The 18,464-nt window shown below is 42.8% G+C and overlaps 1 protein-coding gene across 1 annotated transcript in view; it reads right to left on the bottom strand.

The window, feature by feature from the left end:
• Nucleotides 1-739: 739 nt before the first annotated feature.
• Nucleotides 740-18,464, bottom strand: part of LOC139295052 (ephrin type-B receptor 4a-like) — a 33,049-nt gene continuing 15,324 nt past the window's right edge. Inside the window, exons 2-17 of the mRNA XM_070917128.1 lie at nucleotides 16,394-16,464; nucleotides 13,789-14,070; nucleotides 11,704-12,094; nucleotides 9,086-9,238; nucleotides 6,816-7,151; nucleotides 6,606-6,730; nucleotides 5,806-5,971; nucleotides 5,335-5,434; nucleotides 3,986-4,050; nucleotides 3,730-3,843; nucleotides 3,101-3,348; nucleotides 2,775-2,990; nucleotides 2,338-2,487; nucleotides 1,792-1,985; nucleotides 1,169-1,327; nucleotides 740-848 (exon numbers count right to left, since the gene is read on the bottom strand). Coding sequence (XP_070773229.1) covers nucleotides 740-848; nucleotides 1,169-1,327; nucleotides 1,792-1,985; nucleotides 2,338-2,487; nucleotides 2,775-2,990; nucleotides 3,101-3,348; nucleotides 3,730-3,843; nucleotides 3,986-4,050; nucleotides 5,335-5,434; nucleotides 5,806-5,971; nucleotides 6,606-6,730; nucleotides 6,816-7,151; nucleotides 9,086-9,238; nucleotides 11,704-12,094; nucleotides 13,789-14,070; nucleotides 16,394-16,464 — 2,879 coding nt within the window. The remainder of the gene's footprint in view (nucleotides 849-1,168; nucleotides 1,328-1,791; nucleotides 1,986-2,337; nucleotides 2,488-2,774; nucleotides 2,991-3,100; nucleotides 3,349-3,729; nucleotides 3,844-3,985; nucleotides 4,051-5,334; nucleotides 5,435-5,805; nucleotides 5,972-6,605; nucleotides 6,731-6,815; nucleotides 7,152-9,085; nucleotides 9,239-11,703; nucleotides 12,095-13,788; nucleotides 14,071-16,393; nucleotides 16,465-18,464) is intronic.

The raw sequence follows: 18,464 nt of genomic DNA, 5'->3' as shown, positions 1-18,464 counted from the left end.
TGTGGAGCTGGCGAGGGGAGAGTCAGACTGGGGAGGATGAGAGGAGTCTGATTAGGTCGAGTATAGCGATCTCCAAAGTCTGCATTACACATCACACCTGAGTAAAGAGGAGGTAACGTTGAAATCAACGGGGGGAAAAAAGAAGAAACAATCTGACAGTTAAAATGTTCAGTCTTGATGTGAAAGGTGTCTTTGTAGTAATGTAATCCAGATGGATTTAATGCAAGACACCCGAAGTGAAAGCAGTTCTCATTCATGATTACACAACAATATGAAAACTGAAATCCTTGGATTGGCACTGGCATTTTCTTTTTGTCTCCTTTGGTGAAGTGACTTTTTATTGGAACAAACCAGTCAACTGCCTGTTTTCAAAATGACGTGATACTACAGAAACTTTGTAAACTCTGGTCCGTCTCTCTTCTTGGTTTAACCCATTTATTGGGTCCTAACCTCGGGTAGATTTAAAAAAACAAAACAAAAAAAAAACTGACCACAAAGTGTAAAAATTAGTCAGTCTGCACAACCTCAACTTCGTCCCCCGGTCACTGTGGGTGACAGGGACTCGCTTGTCTCTGGATGATTATTTTCCTATTTTTCTTCCGGTCATTAATAAATTCTGCCAATCTCTCTTGGAGTTCGTGTTCAAAGTGGGTCACAGGAAGAGGATCCAGAGTGCTCTCAGTGCACGGCTGCACCTGTGTGCTGCTGGTGTTCACGTCCAGGTAGGGAGACAGGTGAGCTAGAAGGTCACAGTTGCAGTGCTCTTGTTCCGAAAGGTCATTGTCTGGATGCTGGAGAGGATTTTCCTCTGATGCCCGGCCAAAGTCACTCCCATGTGCAGCAGATCCCTGAACACAGACGGAATAAATCACTAATTAGACAAAAAGAGCAGAGAAAGTGGAAGAGATAGATTTGACATTAAAATATTATTTGAGTCATCAAATGTTTGCTCTCTGGGCTTCCATCGTCTCTCATACTTAAATTCAAATAGAAATTCCACTTCAGGAAATTGTGGTCGGTAATTCAGCCTGTCTGCAATTAATTGTCGACTAAAAGCTATGACACTAGCTCCCTGACCTTGTAGCCAGGAAGTGTGAATTGAAAGGTGAAAATGTTCCTCCAGAGATAATTATCAGTTTAGATGAGAAAACTGGAGATAGGAACTGACTCTGTGGTGATCTGGGCCAGCTGGTCCACTGAGGTGAAGCCGGCCTGCAGGAAGCTGTCCTCGTAGCGCTCCATCTTGATGGCCCTCAGCCATTCCCCCACAGAAGCGCACGACGAGAGGGCTAAAGGTGCACGCTGGTCCAGCAGGGGGTAGGACGGCCTGGGGGACAGAGTGGAGAAACAAAGGGACAACTTACACACACTGTCACCAAAACAACAGTGAGGAGCTTATATATATCCTGCGGCAACATTCCAGTCGACAACCAGAGGTATAATCTGAGGCTGAGTGACTGACAGGGACAAACAATGGGATTTGTCAGGGGTGGAGCGTCCTCTGCTGTATGCGGACGGCTGACAGGCAGAATGTGGAGGATGGGAAATAGGCACAGCAAGTGGCTGACAGGTCACAGCAGGACGTTAAGGTGGTACATAAGATTGGGCAGTAGGAGGGTAATGTCTGTGCTGTGACAGTTAGAACTCTAAATGGACACTAAGAAAGAGACATTATGAAAGGACAGACATGCTTCCTTTTTTTCTGGTCATTCTCAAGCTGTACATTTACTGCCATTGTGTCCTTATCGGGGCAGGTTTCTGTCAATCACCCAAACACATCTACACTCTCACCCTGCTCCTTCTTGAGCCACTATTTTCAGCGATGCAGGGTTGCGGATGAGCTTGTCCAGAGCACTGACGAGGTCCGCGAAGCGAGGACGCGCCGAGCGGTCCTTCTGCCAGCAGTCCAGCATCAGCTGGTGCAGGTGGGTGGGGCAGTCAGGGGGCGGGGGCAGACGGTAGTCCTGCTCAATGGCATTGATTACCTGACAGGAAAAAAAATGTTGACAATTCAAACTGATGCGTTAACTTAATGGTATTTAAATCAATTTTGAGTTGCTGGAGGGAACAAACAGGAAGAACAAATAAACACGGAAGAGAAAAAGATAGGAAATCCTAAACTTAATTTGCCCAGCACGACTGTGTTGCTTGGCACTCTCATGATTAAGCTACTATTCAAAACACTTCACTGATTCCCTGAAAAGTTCACACTATTATTTTTTTCAGAATGCAAATGTTAAATTTTGTTTTGGAAAAGCTCGACTTCATGCTGTGCCTCGCAAGACCTTAAAAATCATTGTCAAGAAGGGCCAACCGTGGCTTTTTCTTTCAACTTACATCCTGGTTGCTCATGTCCCAGTATGGCCTCTCTCCGAAAGACATGACCTCCCACATGACAATGCCGTAGCTCCACACATCCGAGGCTGAGGTAAACTTTCTGAAGGCTATCGCCTCCGGTGCTGTCCAGCGGATTGGGATCTTGCCTCCCTGCACAGTAAAGAAAACAGACAAGGAAAGTCAAAGGTGTAAAATGATGCAAAATAATGAAACATTATATTGCAGTCGTAATAGTTCAACAAATGGGAAGCGTGTGAGTAAATTAAATTGTTTAACATGTATACAATATGGATAAGTTTAATTTGTCAAATGAGTGTCCCAATCACCCATTCACCTGATCCAGAAATGTATAAATACCATCTGACAGGCAGATATACTGCAGATGACGTTAATGAAAGTGTTTCTTAGGCATTATCTGAAGAGGGCCGTCATCTCACCAGAGAGCTGGTGTAGGTCGGGTCAGAGGAGTTCTCCTGCAGGAAGCGTGACAAGCCGAAGTCGGACACCTTGCACACCAGGTTGCTGTTGATCAGGATGTTGCGGGCAGCCAGGTCTCTGTGGACGTAGCTCATCTCTGCCAGGTACTTCATGCCGGAGGCGATGCCGCGCAGCATACCCACCAGCTGGATGGGCGTGAACTGGCTGTCGTTCAGCTACGGAGGAGAGAAACAATCCAGTTGGAGAATGAGTGACAGGCGGTGTGTTTCAGCGTGTGAGCGAAGTGACTGTGTGTTTCAGTGTGTGTTCTCTGTGTCACACTGACCCGTAGAAAAGAGTCCAGAGCTCCATTCTCCATAAACTCTGTGAGGATCATGACCGGACAGCTGGCCGTGATGATCCCCTCCAGGTGGATGATGTTGGGGTGCTGGAACTGGCCCATGATGGACGCTTCAGACAGGAAGTCCCGTCTCTGCTTATCAGTATAGCCTCCCTTTAGTGTCTTAATTGCTACGTAGTTTTCTTTTTTCCCGGGGATCTTCAACCGTCCTCGACACACCTCCCCAAACTCTCCTGTAGCACAACGACACATAAACACACATTAGGGATGTTTCCTTTGACAGGTGTTTAACACACTATGTCTGCGGCAAACCGAAAGCTCACTTGCAGCTAGTGGTGCCCTTTTGTTTGGTGAAATTGCGAACATATTTATCAGTTAATTGCTTTATTTACGTTGCCATATTGAATTTTGCCTGATAAACACGAATACGGACGATTGTTTTAAATGTCACAGAATCAATTTAACTTGGTAAATTAGATTTTATTATTATTTTGAAAGAGGACAAAAGAAGATTACAAAAAAAACCATTCAGTCTGCGAGTCCACAGAAAGAGTTGACCAGTACAAAGTTTACACGTTCGTGAGTAGTAGGAAAAGCATACGGGCAGGGCTTACCAGCACCGATAACCTCCTCAATCTTGACAAAGGAAACATCGATTTCCTTGGCAAACTCTCGCACTGCCTCATTAGGGTCCTCATAGGTGAAGGGGTCGATATAAACCTTGACCCCTGTGAGAGAAAGATAAACAGAGTCGTGGGAAAGGAAAAGAAGAAATGTTTAGAGAACTATGAGCAGCAAAAGTTATTTTCTTGACGTGAATGAGTTGAAAATCACAGCTGAGGTCTAGTGTGCGTGTTCTTGATCTGTTACCTTGGCCAACAAGGTACTGGTTGTTTTTGTCACTCAGCTCTGGATCCTTTACTCGGCTGTGTCTGCTGCAGGCAGAAAGAGATGGGGATAAATAAAATAAGATTAGCATGGCAGCGCTGTTATCTGAAGAATGGATGTTAGACTTGCAAGCATTCCTAATGCTTTATGTGTGCAAATCAATGGTCTAACAATGTGGCTGTTAAGATGCAAGAACAGTAGAATAACAAAGACGCCTCCCTGATGAAAATACAGACTCTAAAAAAGCCAAAATCACCAATTATATGATTATTTTATTTGATCCACGCAAGCATAGAGGGAATGTGTTAATTGATTGATCCCCTTGGGGAATACTCTGCTATCTTGGCCCCATGCACAGGGGTCAGTTCACCGACAGACCAGTACCCTTCAGCCAACAGAGATACAGTATCTTGAAGGACACCTTCTGCTCCAAAAACATAACCATCATTTTATTATTTTTTGACCCAAAGACTGCCTTGTTAACAAAAGGCTTTTGTTGGCCTTAAACAATCCTCAGCGATCTCAAACGCACAATACACGATGGCTTGTGGTAAACGGTGAATACCTGAGCCAGCCTTTATGGCTCTGCTCTTTGACACAAGCGTCTCCGTTATAATTCTGCTGGCGCAAACTCAACCCTGCAAGACTGTAACAACCCTATAGCTACTGGATTCCTGCCTTCCTCCATTTCTCTCCCTCTCCCACCTCATAAGCCTAAAATAGCAATAATGCACCACCCTTGGTTAGTGGCAGATCTGGGCCTCAGCCACTGGTTTGTGTGAGTGTGTGTGTGTGTGTGTGTGTGTGTGTCACAAGGTCACAGCTATTGTTCTCCTGTCCTGTGGAAACAGGGTTGGGACGCCTGCATCCTGTCTCTCCCTGCCCTCTACCTCTATCGTCATCTCTCTCAATTTCTCTCTCTCTCTCACACACACACACACACACACACACACACACACATACACATTCACTCTTTCTCCCTCTGATGGCATCCAACACTATTTACTCAAACAATGAAGCCTAAGGAAAACGTTCTAATGAGCAGGATAACTTTTAGCTGTGTAAGCAAAAGGCATCATGAGCACTGCTTTGTGTGTGAACTGCCTCACACAGAAAAAAAATGGTGTGGGTAACAGAGTGCAAATCCACTGTTGATAAGATATGATTTGTACAAACAAAAGAACAAAGTGGTGCAAAACTGTAAAATTAGGGTCACGTTTGTTATTGGTTTTCGATTTCCCCCCTTTTTTCCGCTTCCTGTTATTCTGTCAGCTTCTTTCCCTTCCAAATCTATCTTTTTCTCTGCCTCTTTCCCTTCCCCTCGTTCTCACCGTATGCAGTAGGCGGCCACAAAGACGAAAGTGACGAGCAGCAGCATCCCAACAGCGATAAGGATGCCGGGTACCAAGAACTGGGAGGCAGAGTCTTGTCCTGAGAGAGGAGACAAACAAAGAGAGACAGAGATGAAAAAAAAGGAGACGGACATAAAGAAAGAGTTAGAGTAATGTAGTAGAAATCATGACGGGAGGTTTACATTGGTGGTAAAGAAAAGTATGAAAAAGAAAAGAAAGAACATGACAGGAATTTATAATATTAAAGAGGCTCAATCCAAGGACACCAACTCAATCCAAGGACACAGGTAATGCATTCACACAAAAAAACTGTGTAGGGATTGATTGTGCAGAAAAGATTCTGAAAAAACCTTCCCAGTGGAAATGAAAAAAAAAATGTGTGAAAGAAAAAAAAAAGAGAGAAACGTGTGTTAAACTCCCTCGTCAAGAGCAAACAGAGCCTTTTCTTACCGTCAGGAAGGGTGTGGAAGACGGCAGCAGGACTGAAGCTGCCATAACCGGCCATGGTGCGTGCCCGAACCTGCACTTCGTACTGAGTGGCCCTGCGGAGGTCCGTCAGCACGGCCTGGTTTCTGTTACTCTCTGTGTAGTGGCACTGATCTTCACTACGTCGCTCCTGCCGTTTGAAAACATGAGTTAGCTGGACTGGAAGTAAGTGAGGAAACGACAGAGATCACTGTGAAAAAAGCCAAACCCAGAAAGACTGTTAAAAAGCCTCTAAAGGGTCATCTACAGGAATTCAAATATCCTATACGTATAACAGTAATAAACGTATTGTTGATGTGAAGTTCAGTCAAACTAAACCTGGAGTTTCATTCAATCCAATTACAGTACATGAAAACATCATTATAAAATCAGAAGTGTGTTAACTAATATGTTGGAGGAGCAAAAACACAAAGCAAGCCATCAAAATGTTAAACACGCACCTGTGTGTGCTTTATACTACAGTTGTCACATGCAACACTGAAACAAAGTCTTACTCTCAGATATTAGATGGCCATGCCTTGAGCTGATATACTGCAATATATAACTGACAAATATCTGAAATGTAATTGTTTGGCTGGATGATCTACAGGCAATTTCAGTTTCAGAATGTTTTTGGACTTGAAACCTCTGTTTACATTTATTTGCAAAGCACTGTGAGTTTTCTAATCCCGAGCCATAGTACGCCTGAAAATAAAATTATGAAACCTGAATAGCATAAGACCTTTAAGCCAGACAGTTGAGGGCTGTTGTCATGGAGCTCTCACCTTCTCACAGTAGCGTAGCTGGTACAGCAGGATGGTGTAGTGTGGCTGAGCTGGGACTGACCAGTGCAGTGTCAGACTGCTCTCTGTGGAGTCACTCTTCCGAATCACAGACACCAGCGACGGCACTGCAACAGATGGCAGAGGAATTATAAATACCACATCAAATTCTGACTATTTATACCTTTCTTCCTCTTCCCCTCCACCTCTTACCGTCATGGCTTGTGGTGATGTTGACACTTTCACTGGCAGGGTCCTTGCCGCTGAGCTGAGACACCCCGTTGAGCGCCTGGATAGTGAAGGCATACGTGGTGTGAGGCAGCAGACCCCACACCTCCAGCCTGCGACCCAGCAGGCCGTGCTGCTCGGGCCGGTAGGTGACGCTGTCGCCGCAGGGGAGGCACGGCCCCTTGGGTGACCTGCACACGGAGCACCCGACAGCGTAGCTCAGGTCCGTTCTGCCACCATTGTCCAGAGGCTCGTTCCACTCCAGACTGAGCGTGGTGTCGTTGATCTGGGTGACGATGCTGCGCGGGGCTGAGGGAGGTCCTACAGTGATAAAAGAAATGCCAAAGTTAAACCAATTTTGCATTCCCTATATTGTAAATACTGGAGGTCAGCAGAAGAATTGTCCCTCAAGGTCCTGTAATAGCATATCATCCTGCTTAAAGGAAAAGTCCAACATTTTGGGAAATACACTTATTCGCTTTCTTCCCAAGAGTTAGATGAGAAGATTGATACCAAATATGAAGCTACAGCGAGCAGCCAATTAGCTTAGCTTAGCATTAAGACTAGAAACAGCCTGGCTCTGTCCAAAGGTAACTTGATGTTTTTTTACAGGGGTTAATATGCAATAATATTTCTTGGCAGGGTGCAGTGACTTCCTAGAGTCTCCTTGTCCATCCCTGTGACATGGCCATGCAACCAGAGGAGACTCCAGGGAGTCACTGCTCCCAGCCAAGACACAGTCCGACAAACTATTCCTTTAAGTGTTCATGGCCCAGGTGTTGCAATTTCTTAAAGTTGTTAGACTGACTCAGTCATTATTGCAACATTACATATAGAAAGATAGATTTTTCTATTTCTTTATCGCTACTAAATACCTTCAGAAAGCACCAGCAGTCACCCCCCAAATAATGTTACATTATTCGGTCACAAATGCCATCATATTTTAACATTTAGGTATCGCTTGACCCTGATGCAATCACAGTGTATACAATTTATCTTTGAAATCAAATTATAATTTCTGCGGTGTCATTCTACTGATGCTTTACCTTTCTGTGACCCACACAGACCATTTGTTAACGTCTTTCCGTACACGCTGAAGACATTTTATTCAGTCTGCACATGCAGTCACGAAGCAGAGCGATGCTCCTGCAGTGATGTTGCATCACAGCAGTGGCATATGTGTTGCAGAATTTAACTGCTGCAATTACATTTGTCTAAAATTGGATGATAATGATCACCGTCTGAAAACTGTAAGAAGATAGCTATTGCCTCAAGCCAAGCATAACTAAACAGCAATACCACTCAGCCACTGTGAATGAGATTCTGTTCCTGCCGAGGAGACAGAGCTTTGTCACTGAGCCTGCAGCTAACTTAAGTGCTAATGGTGTTCTCATTGGAAACCCAAGTGGGGCAACATCATAGACAATCTGGGTGCGAATGAATTCTGAATTCAACCTTTGGGAATGGGGATTTTAGCGGCCATACATTTTATGACTTAACAATCAGAATCCACTTTATTAAAAATCACAGAGGCTGTCACAGCAATGTAAAACACTTATTTTCAGGGGAAAAGGTCCGCATGATTTACAGATGGCATGGCTGGTTTGCAATTTTGCATACAAATTGAAAATATAAGTGATGTGCAGAATTGCACAGGCAATCCAGTACAATAACAGAATATATAATAGGGATGGCCTAATTAAGTGATTAATAATTAAGATAAAGCCTTTGTAATTAAAGTTATCAGTAATAATAAAATTGGTGGATGTAAGTTCTAGTCAGCATTGATATCACACCTGCGGAGGACAGGAACAGTCAACAGCCCCACGCTGTTTCAAATTGTTTCACATCCTCTTTATGGCCATTGCAAAAGAGTGCACCTAATTAAAAAGTCCCTCCCATTCACACAACCAACATGTGGCTGAATTGAAATTCCTTGAATCCACATTGGAGGTGTCACTTGAGACCATCAATGCCTACTCCACTTTTGAGTGAAAGCCCTACCCCCAACAACCTGTCACAAAAGACATGCATCTCAATGCACAGCAGTGGGACAAAGAGCACAAAGCAGATTAGAGGAGTTTGGCTAAATGACACCAGAGGAAAAGAGTAATAGCACCAGAGACGGTAAAAACAAAGTGAAGAATGGCAGGGGAAGGTAAAGAGAGAAAACAAGCGAGTGGATACTTGTGTTGCTTAGCACCTCCACATTTGCATGAGGATTCGTGCATAAGTACTGATTTCTGAATACTTACTAGTGCATGGGGTGTCGGGAGCGTCTGATTCTGCGCGTAAATATCCAGAACGGCACGAACACACTGACGCCCCCCTGATGGCAGCGTGGCTGAATCCTGGACAGCCTGTGCACTGTCCCTCTGTGCCCGGCTTGAACTGACCCACAGGACAGGCTGAGGAGGACAGGAGGGGAAAACAAAAGAAGGCAAATCATCATGAGGCCTGATTCTGGACCTGTGAATACTACAGAACATCGCACACAATCAGTCACACCCACTGTGCGCCAGACAGACATGAGTCAAATTGAATTTGCAAATACATTTCTGTGTTTTTCAGGGTACTCTGGTGCCAGATGGTTGCAGATTGACAGACAGAGCCACGTAATGAGGGCTATAAACTGAGGACAATCTCAGTAATGAATCTGATAGTAATAGTCAATTTGGAGAATAAACCCTGTCTGTCATTGACACGCTGCCTATCATTGAATTTACCTGAACACATCTGAATAACGACACCAAACATGTGGGAGTCCTCACAAAGAACTGCTTATTGATCCGAACAGCACTGTGGCTCTCAAGATGTAAAGAAACAGTGAACTGAGAATGAACTAGTGCTGAGAGGATAAGCTGGTTATTCAATTAATTGACAACTATTTTGCCAATTGATTAATGCAAAAATGCCAAACGTTCTCTGGTACTGTCAAATGAGAGGATTTACCACTTTTTTCAACAAAAAATGATATAAAATAAATAATGTATATATGAATTGATAATGATAATAGTCGTTAGTTGCAGCCCTAGTCGAAACCCTTTCTCCTCCATACACACCAGATTCAACACACACACTTGTCCTGCACGTGAATGTGTAATGAACAGTCACCTTGTAACGCCACACACAGTGACCAAAAGCCGCAGTGTTTATGATACGCGTTCAATGTGTGGCGGTTGAAATGCAGACCCAGCTGCTGAGCGAGAGGAGTAAAACAATAAACTTTCACACCAAGTGGAGCTTTGTTATAGTCAAAACTGACTTGTTGTGCAGCGTCCACACACTCTGGCCTTTCCTACCGACATTTTGCCAGCTGGAATTTCCCACATGTTAATAATGTATTTGTGTGTGCTGCTGTATGTCTCACCTGTTCAAAGGTGTTAAAATTATATACTTCAAATGAAAGTGACTGTCATAAATTATGAAACTAACCTGGGTGCTTTTGAGCTCTCATTTTCCTCAAGATAACACAAATGACACTTCCTGATTTACAGAAACAGCCCGTTACTATTGCTCTCTAAACAGCGTTTTCCAATGAATTCAGCTGTGTAAATATTTTGCACTCGCAGCAGTCTGACCAAATCCTATCCATCAAGGGCCTGGAATAAATAATGAATGGACAAACTTTTCACTTTGGCCTTGGTTGTCTCAAATATGAAGATTAATATTAATAATTTCTGGAGTTTGTTGACTTCGAATCTATTAAGGAATATTCAAGGTGTCGTCTTATATCCTTTTATATTACATAACATTGGTAAAGCTATACTGGAACATGGGGTAATATACCCCTCCCATGTTACAGTATTTGTAGTCTGCCTGAGCTCTACATCAAAGACGTGGTCTAATCAAGCTCATATATAACACTAAATCAACTCAATCAAACATTTTTCAAGTTTTACGTTAGAGGGTAGTGTTTGACCCAGAAAATATATGTATTGTCTATGGGAGATAATGGCATTACAGCAAAATTAATTCAATTTTAAACCTAGATGTCAATTTCATTTTCTAAAATGACCGGCCTACGAAGCAAATTAACTGTTCAATCTTGCTATAAAGGCAATTTCCCTTTATGGTCTGGTGAGTGTTTTTTTCCTCACAGCTCTCCTCAGTGGTAGAACGCTGGAAAATGCCAACCTCACTTCACCAGAAGCAAAATGTCGGAAATGATTTTTTTTGTCATGAAAAATCATTATACCTCCCACAGAGATCAAACTCAATCGTACCTTCAAACGCAGACAGATGCAACCACACATTTTCTTGAGAAAATGCAGCATTTCTGCTTTCTGTTTCTTTGTTTTTAGTGCTCAACATTCATTTGCGTTGGTGTGTGTGTGTGTGTGTGCGTGTGTGCGTGCGTGCGTGTGTGTAAATGTGCGCGTGGGGGGTGTTCATGCACGAGGCTTGTTAATTGGACTCATTAGACAGAGCTGCTGCACAGCTCCTGAGAGAATCATCCTGCTTCTTCCTTTTTTTTTGTGTGCTTCGCTTTGATGTTCTAAAAGTGATGTGATCTTTACCCCGAGCGTTCCCCCTCCTCTCGCTCCCTTCACCTCTCCAGTCCTCCTGCGTTCCTTCTATCTTAGCTGAACCATGAGTTGTCGCAGCAGTAAGCCTTTGACCCTGCTCTTCCTTTCTGAGATAAGTGCTGCTCCACCTGACCTCTCTCTGTCCCCTCCGTGTCACTGCTGCTCCCCCGCCTCATTAACTTCCTCGGACTCTCATTTCCTCTCCAGCAATTCGACCCTCAGCGAGCCCCACCCTCATCTTACCATTGTTTTCTTGTTTAGTCTGCCTGCTCTGCAGCCTATGTGGGGTGGGTGTAGTCAATATACATACTTGTATAAGTGGCCTATCCTTGCCTCCTTCTTACCTGTGCATCTCGTGTGTCCTTCAGTGGGCTCAAATCCTGATAAGCAGGCGCAGGAGGTTGTTGGCTGGCCCACCCACTGGCCATCTTCCCCGCAGAAGAGCTTTGGCGGCCGAGGTCGGGGCCCCTGCTGGGCAGCGTGCTCCACACACACACCCTGCGCCTCTTGCACCAGAGTGCGGGGAACAGTCTCGGGGAAAGAGGAAAGAGCACTGACCAGGGGAGGACACTTCTTGAAGAACACCCTGACGGACAGCAGGGCCATGCAGGCGCCCTGAGCCTGAAAGGCCAAGTAGAAGCCTCTCTTTGATAGGGGGCCGAGTCTTAAGGTCTTCACATTAAATTTCCGCTCCCCATCCTTCCTCAGAAGAAAGTCTGCAGCCACTGTGTCCACCTAGGACAGGAAGAAAGAGAAAGGATGTTATGTAATGACCAGATTCCAACACACAGGATCCAGTCTTAAAAAGGACCAGACTGGCGGTTTTGCATGTTTTAGCCATTTTAGCCCATTAACTAGACATCACATATGCTTTACATTATTGAACATTTTCCAAAGCATACCACTGTGATTTTAGATTGATTTACTACCTTCCAGGCAGCCATTGTTTCCCATTTGTTACAGTACGCTTTGAACCTCTACTTGCAGGGACTTGAAACGTGCTTGGGAGAAAGGTAATTCATCACAGTGAACATTTCATCACTTTTATTTTTCTGTCAAAGTTACATTATTAAGTGGTAATGAAGCCGAGGAGCAGGCACTCTTTTTTTGAAAACCTCTCTTTGGCGGTGTGTTCAAGGACGCTGCAACATCTGAGGTTTGACGATGAGATGCCGAAAAGCACTGCGTTCATAAGCTATGTATTTGGAAAATGAAACCCAGAAGATGAATAAAGCATAAGCAAACAAGCAGGCTGTGAAACAGATTGAATTCAGCGACGAGGAGAGTTTTCACAACAGTGCTTCGTCCCATGAGACGATAACACAACTTGGACATAAAATAAAAGTGATCTAATGTCAACTGCAATAAACTAAAGCAACTTGTTTGTCTCTGAAAGCTGATTTTGATATTGTAACGAAATGAACGGAAGCCAACTGCATCTTAGAAGTCGATCTAACCGCCAGTAAAGTGCTTTAATGAAATGTATGATGGGAACTTAAAGTCTGCCTTGTTTTGGAGAGATTCACTAATATTGTCAAAGGGAAAGATGAGAACTCGTTAACGGAGCCCTCATACAATCTTACACTTTTCAATGATTTGGAAATTATGCATTGCGGTTCTTCTTTTCTGAATGCATTATGCATTTTTTTTCTTGATTGCATTAAAAAGATATTTCAGTGATTTAATACTGCACTTACATAAAGTTAAGTAGTTCACAAGAGACAGATGTTTTTTAAAGAATGGTCAATTTGATGCAGCAGGAGCCAAAATATCTTTCAGTAACTTCTTTTCATCGGGCCCTCCCATGTCTTTTAAACTCCACATGCTCAGTTTGTAATATAGGCAGTCTGTAGTTTCGTAAAAAAAAATTAGAGCTGCAATGATTAGTCGTGTGATCAATTAGTCAATCGACAGATAATTAATCTGCAACTATTTTCATTGATTCAGTAGGAAAAATGCCATTTCATGGTTCCAGCTTCTCAAGTGTGAGGATTTGCTGTTTTTCTGAACATCAATTGAACATCTGGACTGCTGGTCAGACAAAACATCAAGCACCAAACATAAAGGCATCACTGTGGGCTTTTGGACATTTCATAGACCAACACATCGACTGATTGAGAAAATAATCGTTAATTGCAGCACTGTAATTAATTATGTTTCCAGATGTGAAAAAGTTCCTCCAGAGCCAAATAGGACATTATACTGTGGTTCTCACAGGCTGAAGGGTTCTAACCATGGCACGTAAACTGATCTGAGTATCCCTTTAATGCAGATGTTCGGTAGGTTAAAAGTCATTAAATATTTTTAAAAATCATTCCTCGAAAAACACAGAGTCATCCTTGAATAATAATAACAGGTTATCCCATAACAATGAGCCTAATGTGACTAATGCACATATCACATATAACAGAGGGTGGACGTGGATGTACCTTGGTGTACGGGTTCTCCATCCAGGGTGGGTAGGTGGACGTGGCCTCGTTGGAGTCTGCCTGGTAGTAATAGAGGTTAAAGGTCTCCTTGCAGCTACGGTGGTGGGTGCTCCTGGATGAACACTCCATCATGGTGAATCGCAGCTCCACGTAAACCTGAGACGCTCCTCGCCGCTGGATGAAGCCGCTGCGCAGCCAATGGCTGGATGAGCTGTCGGTCTGACAGATCTGACAGATCCTGACGCTGTTGTTCTCGTCATCTAAACCGCTTACTTCCTCCCACTGAGAGCAAAGAGGAGAACAAAGGGTTGTCAGGTTGCAAGTTAAAATGACATCTGACCCAGAAAACTTGTGAACATTTTTGTGAGCCCTTATATATCAGTATTTAATTCTCCTGTAAAGACTTTCACAAGGGTTTTTATATAATTGGTCACATTAAAAGTCCTATTCATCGTAATAATGTTGCAGTTCTTTGTTGGCCCTCTGCTGCACTGCACCTGTCAGAGGCCCGTGGGACAGATCTGGCCTGCTGTGGATTTTTAATCCAGCCCAAATTTGAATCTGGGTTGTTAAATCATTCCTCCTGCTGAGCTGGAGCCCAGCTAGTGGGAATACAAGTCTCACTTGTCAAACAGAGCACACTACTGCACACAGCATCCGAGACAGGCACAGCTCTCGCCCTTCAAACACACTAAAATACAAGAATACAGAGGGGATATCACAAATACGTATGAAGTGAAACCCCTCAGCAGAAATCTACATTTGTTGGGGAGCCAAATGCAACAGAGAAATGCTTTAATGTTTGACTTCTGAGTCAACAGCAAACATGCTCACCACCACTATGTTCCCAAGAGTGGGAAACAAGCAAGAAATTAACATACTCAGGGCAGAATTTAGCAGATTTGCTGAACTTGAGGCTCAGAAATTCAGTTATGTAAATATGTAAATCTTTAAAAATCCATTTGCAGATGATGTGTTGAGTGAGGCAGAATACTGGTTTGAATGAATTACAGTGCAGCAGAGCACTGAGAGTCAGGTTTGAATCTCTTGAGGGGAGAATTTCCCTTTTAATCTCCAAAAAAAAAAAAATGCTATGGACTTCAGCAGCACACATTTCTGTGAACAAAATGTTTTTTGCGATGAAGATGCTCAAAATATCCCACAGGGCTCATCTCGATTTGACAAAAGTAATTTGAGGCAATTGTTAAAATGTGAGATCTCTATGTAAGGCCAATCACATTTTAGGAGGCTACATAATTAATTTGAACATAACATCAGAGAATTGAGTTTGGCAGACGTGTTTGACACTTTTCTCTGTACAAAGCGCAAGTCTGAGCGAGGTGAGTGACACGACTTTCACTGTGTTTGATGCAGACATTGACATTCAACCTGTGTAAATCCTGTTTTACTATCAAATACATTTCAGTAGAAGTAAAATGATCACACTGAAGGTTTAACGTGAATTTTAGCTTGATTTGGTCTCCTCATGAAAAGCGAATGCAACAGCCAACATTTCTCAATGATGTTCAAGTAATTTATATGAAATTGAGAAGCCAGAATTTATATCTGACAGGGTTCAGAGTTGCCACATATATCTACAATGAGGGCATCATCTAACTATAAAGGAAGGAGCCTGTGTGTATGTTTGTATGTCTGTCCGTCAGTTTTCTCGACAACCTCGACATAGTAATATTTATTAGCTAACTGTGTAGTGTATTGAGAGGGGACCCATATTAACTGCCAAACGGCATGCTGGGTACAGCTCGCTCCCCATCGCTCGCTACAGTACATTCAAGAACAGATGAAGACAGAGAGACCGGATATGTTTCAATGTAGCAAAGTCTTGAGGCAATCGCCTCGTTCCGAAAGGGCACCTTTTCAACGGTCACTGCACGAGTAATCCTTTAATGCTAAAAATAAATAACCATATATGAACCTTTTTATATCTGTAATCTTTGATGCAGACAGCTCATGGCATGTCTCTACTGCGGCCTGCCATTATTGACTAAATCACTGTGATACTCTTCAGTGTTATGTTAGTTTTATAAAAAAAAACACAATCCAGCCATGTTTTTGACAATGTGGCGCTTTCGATAGACTGCTTCAGATGATAATGTGCTGTGCAAACTTTTTAGATACTGTCGGCCTGTTTCGCTTTGCATCTTAATCAAAAGCACACACTTGTTGAGGATTTCTGTCCAGTTCCAGAAATCTCCTTGCCAGCATCACTGTAACCATTCTCCTTCCGAGACATCAGCAAGTTGAGCAGTTTTGGTCACTGACGCTGCTGGCAAAAATACCCTAGCAACCACCCCTCAGTTGATCAAATTACAAATATGTCTTTTTCTGGCTGCACTATTCAAAATTGTGGGCAGCCAGTGACTTCAACTCCAAGGTTGATGGGATATATCAAAGCATCTGCTTTCAATATACTTTGAATCCCACATTCACTCTGGCGTTTCCTTTATTCTGCCAGTTACCTGCCATATAAGGAACTCTTTTATAGCCAAAGTAACAAAGGAACAGCGGGAAGCCAAAAGATCCCCAGTCACCACAAGCTCTGCGTTAGTAATACAGATAACATGGCGAAGCTGGGGCTACATACCTCGGGTTTGGCATTTGAGAAGATGGTCCATTTGAGATCAGACGTTTCTGTCTTAGTGTTCATCAGTACCTCTGTGAAAAAGATAAAACACATAATATCACTCACAGCTGGAAATAAAAAAATGACACGTATGAGACTCATTTACATTCAGAGAAACACATAAACGAATTTAAAACCACAGAGTGAACATATTTCGAGTCCCGAGCTCTCTGCCAAGTATCAGCTATGGCTTATACTGGGATTAGGGTAAAAGATGAAGTTTCACCAGTCAATTACATCTACAGAAATGTTCCCACTACCCTAAAATTGACTTTCCTCTCATGTTTGTTTTTATTCCCCGCTGATGTCCCTTGTGTTCCCAGCAACACACCATGCCTGTGGTCACACTAAACCTGGTGAAAAGAGTCCGCCTTAGTCCAGAGAGAGTTGGGACAAATAGTTGGAACAAGAGAATCAACCAGACTTACACAGATACACACACACAAGATTTAAGCCCTTCCAGTCACGATCTGTGATTACAATAGAATTGATTTTTTGTAATCTTTTGAGGGGCAGGCTGCCAGCTCACAAACAAACTGAGCTGCTCTGCTATGATTCAGTATCTCAATAAAATCCGGGACCTGAAGTGCATGTAACTTGAAGCAGAGTTAAGTTAGGGTGAAGGGACTTCTTTTCATGTGAGGACATCTTTTTTTTTTCTCCTCCCCAGCTGTCTTAGCAGATTGTCTCTGCTGAATTGTGACTCGTGTTTATACTGATGGGATGAGGTTTCTGTCACAGACCGGCTTTTAGAGCCCTGCATGTTCCCTGAGGAAGCTCATCTCAAGGGTGAGGCAGTTCGGTTTTACCAATAAACAGGATTTAATGCGGCTCTCTTGTGTGCCATGATCAAGGAGAGCACCTGCATGAAAATGGATGCTGGAGGAAATGGGGGTTTCAGTGTGAGTTTATCACTGGGGTTATTAAGATGTTTTGTTGAATTAGGCTCCCAATATAAGGCTCAACTATAAAGCCTGGCATCTCATAACCCCACTAATACACACTCTGCACACACACATAGACAAATACAATACTACTGCATTTAAATACCTTATCTTTCCCCAGTTTTCTTTCATGGTTTTCTTTTTCCCCCAATTTTTGTTTCTACATGTGAATTTAAGTATTTTGTCCACCATGTTATTGATTTTTCTGTAATAATGCTTCACATGCTTCACTCGATGAAGCCAAAGTGCTGCTTCCTCAACTGTTTAAGATGTGCTGCTTCCACCTCCTACTTGCTTCAACATGTTGCTTTGTTGTCCAAAACATCTGCTCTGAATATATGCCTGCAAGTCAAGTGTCTAATTTTATACACAGATTCAGTGATTGCACCTGTATTTATCCAAATGTGGAGATTAGACGGCCCCGTAGCTCTATAATAATACTTCTCCTGTTGGTAATAATAGCTTTTGCCATTTGTCAAGTTCCAGTGATACTGGTTTACATTTTCAGAGATAAAAGGTGTTAATTATTATCTACAGTTAACTTCTTTGAAATGTATATTACACAGAACGTAGTCTAAAAAAACCTCAACTAGAACTGCATTTTTCGCATTGTCTGAAACTTCAGTTTAACGAACCCCAAAGTTAAGAAGTGGTAATGATTAGTCCATTAATTGATTAGTTGACTGACACAACATACTGTAACATTTTCTCAGATGTGAGAAATTCATGATTTATATGGTTGCAAATTGAATCTTTGGGTTTTGAACATAAAAATAATCAATAAATTACTCAATAATAAAAATAATAATTAGTTGCAGCCCTAAAGTAAAGAAAGAAAATGCATAACTCCCATATTTTGATGACTACCAGTGTCAATACGATAAAATCGTGAAAATGTATCCTGACAGCGTAATCCTAATATCAGCGTCCAGGTTACTTTCATTGTCCGTTCAATAATGTAACTGCAAATGACTATAGTCCGTTTCCTGTGCAACACTGTATACAAGAGAACAGGATGTTTAGAAAAAGCTTTAACACAGAATGTTATGAAGACAAGAAGGCTATCAGGGACTCCGTGTGCTCTATGA

The sequence above is a fragment of the Enoplosus armatus genome, chromosome 13 (assembly GCF_043641665.1).
Source record: "Enoplosus armatus isolate fEnoArm2 chromosome 13, fEnoArm2.hap1, whole genome shotgun sequence".
Classification (NCBI taxonomy): Eukaryota; Metazoa; Chordata; class Actinopteri; order Centrarchiformes; family Enoplosidae; genus Enoplosus; species Enoplosus armatus.
Note: the sequence above shows the minus strand (reverse complement) of the source record. Positions and strands in the feature narration are given on the sequence as shown.